This window comes from Larimichthys crocea, chromosome IX (assembly GCF_000972845.2).
Source record: "Larimichthys crocea isolate SSNF chromosome IX, L_crocea_2.0, whole genome shotgun sequence".
NCBI classification, from domain to species: domain Eukaryota; kingdom Metazoa; phylum Chordata; class Actinopteri; family Sciaenidae; genus Larimichthys; species Larimichthys crocea.
In genome coordinates, this window is record NC_040019.1 from 1428447 (window position 1) to 1441139 (window position 12693).

Sequence of the window (12693 nt, forward strand, 5' to 3'; positions counted from 1 at the left end):
CATATAAAAGCGTACTTATACACTGTGGTACTACACATATTTGATGCTACCTGCTGCTGAAGTAACTAAGTCAATTTACTAAAATGAAATGGCTGGAAGATCTGGCTTTTTTTTGTTGACATAACGAAGCATTTGAACCTTTAAGAACATAACTGCTGCTGTTATATATCTGTAGATGTGACACTAAATATGACTTTCTGAATGATTTTGTTAAAGACAAGAGCAAGAGTGAGACGTTTTAAACTTAAATGTTAACAGACTTTGCATTAATCATGAGTCATGTTTATAATAAACACGAGGTTCAAATTTGTATCAACTTCATGCAAGTTTAATGACTTCCACGCGGTTTGTTCTGTGTTATCTGACTTCAGATATGAAAGAAAAGAAGAACTGGTGCATTTGTATGTAAATTTCGCCATCAGTATGATGAGATCGATAATAAATGTTTCGTTTAATTTTTCCAAAGTCAAAGAGCCCAAATAACAACTTAAAATCTTTATCAACATTTTTAGCAATAAAGTTACAGATATCAATCCACAGACTTTGGACAAAGGGGCAGTGCCAAAATAAACAAGTAACTGTTTCAACTTCAACTTTATTTATTTCTATAGCACCTTTCATACAGAACTGTAGCCCAAAGTGCTTCACAGAGCAGAGTAAAAACAGACATAGACAAAAACTAACAGTTCTTAAGGTAAGAGAGCAGTTGCATGAAAAACTAGAGATTAGAAGAAAAGTGAAAAAACATATAACTACAACAATGAAACAAATAAGAAGAAAAATTAAGACCTGTAAGGCAAAAAGCATAATTTAAGAACAGTTGCAGTAAAAGTAGATAAGACCGGTACAGAGAATAACCAGAGATAAAAATGTTTTAATATGTTCAGAAGAGAAAGTGCATTTGTCTTTCTACTTTTATTGTTTTTCACTTTTTAAATGTTAGTTTTAGCCCCCGGGGCATCTAAAAAAAAAAGTATGGACACTTAATAAAACCCACTTTACTTGACTATAAATGTATTAAAAAACTAGAATTTAAATATTTTTTAAAATTCAGGACTCACAGAGGAGTATTTCTACACTGTGATATTTCTATATTTACTTGAATAAAATATCTAAATACTGTATAATCTCTTTATAAATAACTAAACGTGTATAAATATATCAGCAGACTCCACAGTGATGATGTGTTTAGTAGATAGGACCTGTACAGAGAATAACCAGAGATAAAAGTAACAGGGAGTGGTCAGGACATAAAAAACATGTTTCAATATGTTCAGAAGAGAAAGTGCATTTGTCTTTCTACTTTTATTGTTTTTCACCTTTTAAATAGTAGTTTTAGCCCCCGGGCATCTAAAAAAAAAAAAGTATGGACACTTAATAAAACCCACTTTACTTGACTATAAATGTATTAAAAAACTAGAATTTAAATATGTTTTGAGTATTTCTACACTGTGATATTTCTATATTCACTTGAATAAACTATCTAAATACTGTATAATCTCTTGATAAATAACTAAACGTGTATAAATATATCAGCAGACTCCACAGTGATGATGTGTTTAGTAGATAGGACCTGTACAGAGAATAACCAGAGATAAAAGTAACAGGGAGTGGTCAGGGCATAAAAACAATATGTTCAGAAGAGAAAGTGCATTTGTGTTTCTACTTTTATTGTTTTTCACTTTTTAAATGTTAGTTTTAGCCCCCGGGCATCTAAGAAAAAAAGGTATGGACACTTAATAAAACCCACTTTACTTGACTATAAATGTTTTTTTGTTTTTTTTTTTAAATTGAATTTAAGTATGTTTTGAATTCAGGACTCACAAAGGAGTATTTCTACACTGTGATATTTCTACTTTTACTTGAGTAAAATATCTAAATACTGTATAATCTCTTTATAAATAACTAAAATATATCAGCAGACTCCACAGTGATGATGTGTTTAACAGAAAAAAAACAGACACATGTAATAAAGTGCATTTATTATCATCTGGATGTTTATTGTGCTTCCACAACACAAAGCGTCCCGCCCACTCTTCGGCTTCCAACCAATCAGGTGCGTGCATCCACACCTCGTCTGCCTATCAACCCGTGCACAGCCCCCCCTCCCTGAATGACGTAACACCCAGTCTGGAAAGTGCAATGGCGATATTGGACAATAACAGCCATCTCCTTTTGGGCACCACGTCTGGATTATGTGGCTAACGTTAAAGAAAACACCTCCAGTCGGCTGCAAAACCACGTCCAACATCCTGCATCGGTGCGACGAGCGACGACCCGCGACCAGGAGAAGAAGGTGATACCACAGCCCTGTGCACGAGATGACAGCTTAAGAATAAAAAAAAAAAAAAAAAAAAAAAAAAAAGGTAAGTGCAAACTCTGGTGATTGCAAAAGCATCTCTGGAAAAAATAAATAATTAAATATATATTTTTTTCCAGTAAATGGTTGTGATTCAGATTTCAAAGGGGCGTGGCGGCGTGCTGGGTACCACTTCTGACTAAAAGGATGCTGATAGCTTAGCAACAGCGACAAGGAAGAGGATAAAAAGGAAGCAAGGAGGAGAGACAATGGATGCGCGATTTGTCAGCATCGTAACTGGGTAGGATCAGCTGATAGAGAGAGAGAGAGGGGGAGGTTTGTGCCACAAGTCAACCACAAGCAGCCATGAATGCAGAAATGTAAACAAAGGGTGTGGGCCTTTTTTTCATAGAGAGAGGAACCATTACTGCTGCTCATTAAAGATGTCACACACATGTTTTTAACTGTTGCATCTTTTTTTTTCACAGGTGTGACGTGTGAACAGACACCATGGCCACGCAGGAACCGTCCCCTCCTTCGTCCATGGAGAGCAATAAACCCGGCTTCCCCAAGAAGATCCTGGGCAATAAGCTGGAGGACAAACACCTGTGCAACTGCTGTCACAACATACTGAGACGACCGTTTCAAGCCCAGTGTGGACATCGCTTCTGTTCCTACTGTTTCAACAGGACCGTGAGGTGAGAGGACGAAAAAAACGAAAGTGGAAAAGTCATGCACACATAAATGAAGTACACATGAGCTTAAAAATATACTGAAAGTAAAAGTAAAAGTACCCAATATGCAGAGTGATACAGTATATTATTGGATTATCAATGCGTTAATTCAGTTAAAGATTATTTATATGTATCTCATGATATTTATACACCATATCGAGCAGGTTTAGACTGTTTTCTTTATAATACTGTTTATAGAGACCCAACAATTCCCACCATGGGCAAACACACAGAGATGGTAGCAAGGAAAAACTTCCTTTAAGAGGCAGAAACCTCAAGCAGAACCAGGCTCATGGTGAACTAAGAGAGGGAGATGGGGAGGACAGTGTTATTTACAGAGACCCAACAATTCCCACCATGATCAAGCACTTGGTGACAGTAGCAAGGATAAAACCCCTTTAAGAGGCAGAAACCTCAAGCAGAACCAGGCTCATGGTTGGCAGGCATCTGCCAGGACCGGTTGAGTTTAGAGAGCGAGAGGGGGAGGACAATATTGTTTACAGTGACCCAACAATTCCCACCATGATCAAGCACTTGGTGACAGTAGCAAGGATAAACGTCCTTTAAGAGGTAGAAAACTTAAGCAGATTTATGTAGCTCATCACACTTTCCATATAGAGTAGGCTGTAAACTTTATAATATTATTCGCAGAGACTCAACAATTCCCACCATGAGCACGCACTTGGCGACAGTGGCGAGGAAAAACTTTATTTTGTAGTGGGAATCAGGGTGATGCTAACTTCTAGGTTCATCATCCCTGCCACAATCGATACCTAACTCAAGTACCCACAAATTAAAACTTTGACCTGATGATCAATTCCCACCATGAACAGGGACTTAACAACAGTAGCAAGGAAAAACGTCCTTTAAGAGGCAGAAACCTCGAGCAGAACCCGGGTCATGGTGGATAACCATCTACTATGACCAGTTGAGTTTAGAGAGCGAGATGAGGACTATATTGTTTACACAGACCCAACAATTCCCACCATGAGCAAGCAATAGGCAACAGTGGCAAGGAAAAACTTTCTTTAAGAGGTAAAAACCTTGAGCAGATTTATATATTCTATGATCCTTTCCATGTAGAGCAGGTCTAGACTGTAAATTTTATATTATTATTTACAGAGACTCAACAATTCCCACCACGAGTAAGCACTTGGTGACAGTAGCATGGAAAAACTTCCTTTAAGCAGCTGAAGCTCATTAGTGGACGGACACCTACTATGACCGGTTGAGTTTGTTGAGTTGAAATAAGATGTTTGAATAAATCAGCAGAGCAGCGTATACGTATAATAATGTTGTTGTTTTTAATGCAGTAATGGACCCCAGAAATGTAACGCCTGCATTAAAGAGGATATCTTCGAGGAGCCGACATCGATTTTGAAACAAGGATGTGTGAGTATTGATGCATTTTTATCAAGAATTTGTTAAATTTAAAAGATTTTTTTGACAAGATTTGTTCGCATCATCGGTACCATGGCAATTCCAGTAGTATTTTAATCAAAGCATTCACTACAGTTGTAAGTAGAGAAGCTGTTGTGTTCTTCACAGAACGCTCAAAAATGAATCCAGCAAATCCAGTTTGAACCAACTTGTTTGCATTGTTGTACATATACTTCATACTAAGTACAAAAGTAAACAGGAGTAGTTGTAAATGGCTCCAGGGTCTAAAAACACGGTTTATTCAACTTGACGGTTTAATGTTGCAATGAAGACTAACAATGTCAGTTTCATTTTGACCAGTTTTACCCAATATTAAGCAATTTCAGTCCATTTTTAACCAGTTTCAGCTTAATTTTGACCAATTTTGACCAATTTTAACCAGTTTTAGCTTCGATTTGAACAGTTTTACCCAATATTAAGCAATTTCAATCAAATTTTGACCATTTTCAGCTTAATTTCTACCAGTTAATATGCAATATTAACCCGTTTCTGACCAGTATTAACCAATTTCAGTTTCATCTTGACCAGTTCTACCCAGTCTCAGTCTAGTTTTGAATGGTTTTAACCAGTCTCAGTTTCATTTTACGTCTTTAGACATGCTGTAGTATCTGTTTCTAATAATTTCAGATGTTTGCCACTCTTCTATAAACACGTACAAAGTGGACAAGAAATGTCTTTTAGTCTTTGTAATAATGTATGAGAGTGAAGTTGCCTGCAGACGTACATTCACAGCTCACTGACCTGCAGTCACCGTTCTGCCTTTGAGGGCTTGTTCAGCTGCCTCATGCTTTATTTGTAAGCAGACATGCAGGAAAAATGTTGGCGCTTACACGACTTTAGCTCTTCTCATTACGCAAAACAAAATGACAAAAAGCATAAATGATCTATATAATGTTTTGTTGTTTTATCAGGCTTTTCCTGACAACGCAGTTCGAAGGGAAGTTGAGCATCTTTCAGCTGTTTGTATCAATGAAAATTGCACTTGGAAAGGCAGTATTAAAGACTACGAGGTGAGTTAACCTTTGACCTACGTTTATGATTTCTTTGTTGTGAATGTGTAAAGACAGTGAAGTGTTCCAGCACACCACAGAGGATGACTTAAATTCTTCTTTTTCCACAGCTGAACCACGAGGGGAAGTGTGAGTTCATGATCATCCCCTGCCCCTCCTGCAAAGAACGAATTCGCTTCAACGAACAGGAGCGCCACAACGAGCGAGAGTGCCCGGAGAGAACACTGAACTGCAAGTACTGCAAGGAGCCATTTCACTTCAAAAACATCAAGGTTAGACATCATTTATTTAGACTTATGTGACGCTAAGAGGCTTGTCCGGGCTGGTGTAGCACATCACTTTGTGAATCTTTGTGTTTTTCTCAGGCACATGATGAGATCTGTCCCAAGTACCCGATGATCTGTGAAGGCTGTGCCAAGAAGAAAATACCCAGAGAAAAGGTGAATGTGTGAAAACGACATGCAGACGAGATGGAAACATTTTGTAGCAAGAGGAAGGCGTTTATCCGTCAGTTTGTGCCTCTTGTGTGATGTTATTACGTACAAGTCAAACAGCTGAGCATGTTTTTCCTACAAAATACAAACCTGGCAAACACTTAGAGGTGTTCTTATACGCTGTGTTTCAATCTGGATACTTCTCTTAGTACAAGCAGCAACATCCGTGACTCCAGAAGTGAGTCAGTCTCCATAAGTCCCCATGTTCAAATGTCCAACTTCACAGCAGAAATAAACATGTTTACAGCCTGGTACAAAAAACAGTTTTGGTCTCTGTAGCTAATTTCCCCGTTCATGACAACTGTACTGACACTAATTTCGTTGTCTCAATTCGAGTATGGCACTTGTCGCAGATGACGATTGTCAGCGTTTAACTTTCATTTGACATTTTTCTTCAACACTGTATTGCAACCACGCAGAGCAGTAGAACCAAAATGGTTAAAATGTATTGTGCAGATGGAATTTTTATTTTTTTGGCCTTTTCAAGCTTTATTTTGATAGACACAGCTGAAGAGTGACAGGAGTATTTTTTCAGTATTTTAGGATTCTTGAACTCTTCTATCTAAGCATGTTCTGTATTCTTCAAAGATCACCAGGTATAATACTTTGTTACTGTTTGTTTCTTTCAGTATGTGGATCATATCAAGTTCTGCAGCAAATTCAGAACTCCATGTCGATTTCATGTCGTGGGATGTGACATGTCTGTAAGTACTTTTGCATTTGCACACTTTCACATTAAGGACCGTGTGAAAGTTATGATTGGAAGAGAGGGAAAGGTCGTCTTCTCTCGACCCAGATTATTTCTTTCTTTGTGAGATTTATGGTCAAAAAGATTTTAAAAAAGGTCAAATAGTTACATCATAAGCATGCCTTTCATTTTGATATTTAATGCTGTGATCTTTGGAAGCTTAAATATAACATTTAACCTCCCTCCCAACCCCAGTAATGTTCATACAGTCCCTCGTACGGCTGATCAGTTTGTGTATTTATTGTTTCTGTCTTCCTCCTGTCGCCTCCTGTCTTGCAGGTGGAAAAGGAAAAGATTCATGACCACGAGCGTGCCTATGCCTACGAGCACCTCAATCTGTTGCTGCACTACATCATGGGCATGAAAGTAAGCATGGAGGGCCTGCAGCCCCAGGGACTGGAACTAGCCGGACACAAACTGGTGGAGCTCCAACAGTCCCTCAGGGAGCTCGAGGCCAGAGTCTCCCAGCTTAGCACCACCTCCTCTGGGCCTCCCGTGCAGGGAGCCGCCGCCGCCGCCGTCGCCTCCTCCTCATCCTCCAGCTCCGGTCCACCCGCTTCAGCTCCACTCCCTCCACCGCCCACCTTGGCTCCCACTCTGTCTGTGTCTACCTCCTTCACACCTCTGCCCAGCTCGGTGGGAGCGGCGCTGGAGCTCCAGCTCCACAGCGAGAAGACGAAGGTGGCCGAGCTGGGTCGCAGGTGCACGGAGCTCGAAGTGAAATCCGGCACGTTTGAAAATGTGGTGTGTGTTCTGAACAGAGAGGTGGAGAGGTTTGCCACCACCATGGAGGCCAGCAACCGTCAGCACAAACTGGACCAGGACAAGATCGAGGCTCTGAGTAATAAGGTACGACTGAAGGCACAGACATGAGACACGTGTTTTTATATTCAGATTAACTTTCCGTTCTAATGAGATAGAATTATCATCAGTTTCCATCACTATTAATGTCCATAAATTTACAAAAAGACGCTTCTTATAACTCCAGAACTTGCCTGAGAATCATAAAATTTTAGGTTTATATTCAGTGTCAAAGTTATCAACTGATATTTGTCTGCACATCCACAAAGACACGGCAAACATCAACTACTAACCTCAAAACTGGAGGCCTAGATCAATCAATTACTAACTAATAAGTAGCCTAAAAGTACAGTATGAGTGTTTGCTCTGAGTGTATTTCTGAATGCAACGACTTGTGCTGATCTGACCTGATCTCGTTAAAGCTCGGCGTGTGTTTTGTTTCTCAGGTGCGACAGCTGGAGCGGACAGTCGGGCTGAAGGACCTGACGGTTGCTGAGATGGAGGGTCGGCTGAGGGAAATGTCTGCCACTACGTTTGACGGCGTCTTTGTGTGGAGGATTTCTGACTTCGCCAAAAAGAGACAAGACGCCATCGCAGGTCGAGCCCCCGCCATGTTTTCACCAGGTAGCAACAGTCAGTTATTACAGATTAAAGGTCGTGGGTTAAACCTCATTATCTGCACAGGACTAAATCTGAATTTTTCCTCCCTTGCAGCCTTCTACACCAGTAAATACGGCTATAAGATGTGTCTGCGGATCTACCTGAATGGAGATGGGACAGGGCGTGGCAGCCACTTGTCCTTGTTCTTTGTGGTGATGAGGGGACTGAGTGACGCTCTGCTCAAATGGCCTTTTAACCAGAAGGTAACTGACCTGCAGACATGTTAAATTAACAGATTGTGGCTCCTTTTTAGGTGAAGGTCAGGCAAACCCACAAAATAGTCTCCGGTTCTGCACCCACCTACTTGGATGTTACCTCCTCCAATGAACGACGCTCAGCTCTTCCATCCGTACACCTTTTCTCGTCTGTTGTTCCCATGTTGGTGGAACGTCCTACCAGTTCCTACCAGATCAGGCGTCCCTCTCTACCTTCAAAGACCTCCTGAAGACCTCCAGCTCTTCAGAGAGGACCTCCTCTCCAACACTACCAACAACTGGACATGCTACATCTATCCCCCCTCTACAACTGGACCTTCATTCTACGAATTATTGCTGCACTGACACATCCTTGTCTTTTTTCCAGGTGACTCTGATGCTGCTGGACCAGAGCAACAGGGAGCACATCATCGACGCCTTTCGCCCTGACGTCACTTCCTCTTCCTTCCAGAGACCCGTGAGCGAGATGAACATCGCCAGCGGCTGTCCGCTCTTCTGCCCGCTCTCCAAGCTCGACGCCAAGAACTCTTACATCCGCGACGACACCATCTTCATCAAGGCGATCGTGGACCTCACCGGCCTCTAGGCGGCTCAACATGTTGGGGGTGCTACAGTTTGGCAAACCAGGCAGCTCTGTGACCATTAAAAGTTTCATTTTGGCTCAGTCTTGGTCCCTTTAGGGCTCCGTTCAGGCATCTTACTGTCCCCTGCTGCTTTAGGGTGACAAACATGCTTGCAACTGTACGCTGCATGTGGCGGCAGTTCAGACGGGCGCCGGCATTGTCATACCCGGGGCGGGTCTCTCTTGAGCGAGAACCGCCGTCATTGCTGTACATTTTCGAGGTGCAAAACTTTTAGTTTTTAAATCTTTTGACATCACGGCACCACTCCCATGGTGCAAACATGTCACTTGAGTTCTTGCACATGAGTTTTCAGTTGAGGGGCGAGCACCAGTCAGCGCGGCGCGTCGAGTAGAAGCAGGTGGCGGCGACGGCGTTTCTTTAACGGTTTCGGGTCGTGCGGAACATGCAGACTGTGTTAGATTACAGATAGTTCGATGTGATCTGTAGAAAGCTGGCTGTAGACTTATAATAGAGTTATTAGAGCATGGCTTGATGCTGCTTTTTTTCTTGCAGATTGTGGATATTGTGAGCTTCTCAATTCCAGTGTCGAGTGAATTTGCATAGACAAACGTGGAGTTATGTTATGAATAAGATTACAGGCATTTATTATTTCCGCGCAAAGTGCATGCCGCCGGCGTTTTTTCACGTATTAAAAAAAAAAAATCCTTATTTCGAATTTTTACGAAGGTTTGTTGTTAGTGAATTAGCCATCCGTGATGGTGGACATTGCCTGCATGTCTTTGGAACCAGGCTATTTATTAACATGTGAAGTTAGTGTCGCGTATTTGTTCCTATTAGGGGTTCGTTGGTTCTGATTGGTGGTTTGGTACATCTGTGGAAGATAACAGTGGAGTTACCAAGGAGTCAGGGCAGCTTGCCAAGTCAAGCCTGAGGCGTCTCTCTGACACACAATAACACAGCTGGATGGAGATATGCTCACTAGCTCTCAACACATCTCAACACATAGTACCGTGCCCCACCACAGATCGAGGCTTCGCACAGATTCCACGAAATGAAATTGGAATTGTCCGTTCCTTTGTTTCCTGTCCATACAGTATACAGTCAATGTGTTTCTGCTGCTCTTGAGATAGATAACGATGTGAATCTTATTATATATGTTGGTGCAAATATAATACGTGTGTGCGGAGGGGAGATGAAAACCGAGGGGATTGTTACACTTTTGTTGGAGGTTCGTGGCGCGTGCAGATTTAAACTTTTAAAACGCGCTCTCGCTGATTTAAACACGCGACACGTGACATTTCGCGTCCGCTAGTGGTCGCTGTCGTTTACTCACTTAGCATGCATGCTGAGGTTTTTTTTCAAAAAAAAGGTTCACGCTGGCCTGTTTTTGCAAAACCAGTCTCGACCTGTATTGAAACCTCTCTGTGCATGGGAGGCTTCAATTCATATTCACTACTATGGAGTTTCACATTGGTTTACCCTCCCCGGCGTGAGCCACGTGTGGAAGTGTTTATTTGTATTCGTTTGGATGAAATAATCATAGAATAGTTATTATGTTATAACTGGCGTCCGCGTCTGTTCAAACGGACGCGTTCGCCTATATTCATAGCAATTTATAAATATGTATCTTTCATATCATAATGTTGAAATAATCTATATATCAATGTTAATATACAGGAGATGTTATAATAAACATAGTATTACTGAATACCTTATTAATTCTATATCTATATACCAACTTTTTCTTTGTCAAGATGGTTTGAACAGGCCAGGACGACCCCCTCCCCCAGTTTTTTGTGCAGTAAGGACTTCTTAGAGTGCAATATAATAATAAACGATTACGTCTGTTAGATTTCGACGACACCTTTAAGCGTTAAGCGGTTTACAGAGGTCACACTCGACTTATTTGTTTACATGACTCAACTGCGGCAAACTTCTCGGAGGGCTTTCCTTGTCATTAAGCATACGTCACCGGTCTCTAGTCGTCTTAACTGATTTTTACGAAAACAAAAACAGTTCAGAGTTCACGCCATGAGTGAGTTTCTGTTCTTTCACCGAAGACGGAGCATGTAACGACGAGTACATGAGCTTTTACAGTGTTCTTGTAATGTGCCAAAATCAAGTATTACCTCCATATATACATTTATATATATATATATATATGTATATGTATATATATATAAACAATGTTGTATTGCAAGTTGTATTTTATGTTCTATGCTAAAATATGGTGCCAAATATGTTTATAATTAAGAGTGTGTGTGTGTGTGTGTGTGTGCCATTTTAATATGATGCATTAGTCACTTCATCGAAACCCTCCTGAGGTTTTATTTGAATGTACACGCTTTAATTCAGCATTTCTGTAACGTGACTTGAACTTTGTTTGTGCACTTTGTATCGGTCGGTTGTCCAAACAGGGTATCTTGTCGAGTGATTTATGTACCTTGAAATAAATCAGAGCCATATATATATATATATATAAATATATATATTCTGATGTTGATAATTGATGTATTATGCTTATAAAAAAAACAAAACAAACAAACAAAAAAAGGACATGCAGTATGTAATAAAGTTTGCTGGTTTCAACTAGAAGTCGTGTGCTCATACCTGTATGTCTCTGACAGTGAGATAGAGAGAGACAGCAGCAGCTGTAATGGAGATATGGTTGCAATAATGACAGTAGTAATATTTGTAGTGGACGTCGTGCAGGACCACAGCTGCAGCCACGATCCACGAGAACCTGCTGGACAAGAGAGCACAGAAACTCCGGAGGAAAGAAGTTTAGTTAGTAACATGCATTAATGAGACATGTATGTTTACGGATGGAGAGGAGAGCTCAGTGCATCATGGGAAGTGTAGTCCTATAAAGGCATAACTAAGGGATGGCCTGAGCCAGCCCTAACTGTCAATGTTGACTGTGTCAGGTTTGTTCCACAGAAGAGGAGCCTGATAGCTGAAACCTCTGGCTCCCAATCTACTTTTGGAGACTATAAGGAACCACAAGGAACATGCTGAGAGCGCAGTGTTCTAGAGGGGTAGTAATGTTCTATGAGCTCTTTTAGATAAGATGGTTCCTGACCATGACAAGCTTTGTGTGTGAGAAGAAGAGTTTTAAATTCTATTCTGGATTTAACAGGTAGCCAGTGCAAAGAAGCCAGAATGGGAGAGACGTGATCTCTGATCTTGGTTCCTGTCAGAACACGTCCTAAGAGACTTATTGGAGCAACCTGATAACTAAGAGTTACAATAGTCCGGCCTAGAAGTGACAAATTCGTGGACTATAGAGTGTAGTGGGTGTGAGTTATTGTCCACGATGCTGTGAAGTTTGTAGAGCGTCCTTCTCTCTACAACCAGCAGCACAGAGTCAGTTTGTTCAGATTTTTTTAAGTGTCGCTGCCCCAACAGATGGCTGCGAGGAAGAAAAGCCGACTGATAAAACATCTGTAACATCCTGCTGCACACATTAAAGGAGTCTGCTCTATCCCTTCCTGTGCAGTGTAGCACCTCCAGTCCAGTCTGTCCTCCACCACCTGCACCTCACCCTGGATGGAAACTGTGCTCAGGTCAGTCCTAATCCTGAATCCACACTACAACGTCATTCTAAGGTAACAAAATTAAAGTTGTTTACACACTAATGAAGGCAGTTATGATCATATATTTCTTATCTGACATAGATACATAAATGTATTCAGTTAATACCCACCT

General features: G+C 41.0%; 1 protein-coding gene across 2 annotated transcripts; it reads left to right on the top strand.

Moving 5' to 3' along the window:
• The first annotated feature begins 2355 nt into the window (after positions 1–2355).
• Positions 2356–11540, top strand: LOC104939546 (TNF receptor-associated factor 2-like). 2 transcript variants are annotated; one of them, XM_019264763.2, is made up of 11 exons: positions 2356–2690; positions 2788–2997; positions 4347–4425; positions 5385–5483; positions 5594–5755; positions 5849–5923; positions 6607–6681; positions 7005–7574; positions 7973–8150; positions 8241–8389; positions 8769–11540. In XM_019264763.2, exons 2-11 carry the CDS (start codon positions 2810–2812, stop codon positions 8985–8987), a joined length of 1794 nt encoding a protein of 597 aa, XP_019120308.1. In that variant the 5' UTR covers positions 2356–2690; positions 2788–2809; the 3' UTR covers positions 8988–11540. The 2 variants fall into 2 exon arrangements, with proteins under 2 accessions (XP_019120308.1, XP_019120314.1); XM_019264769.2 differs by having other exon boundaries at positions 2356–2600.
• The last annotated feature ends 1153 nt before the right edge of the window (positions 11541–12693 follow it).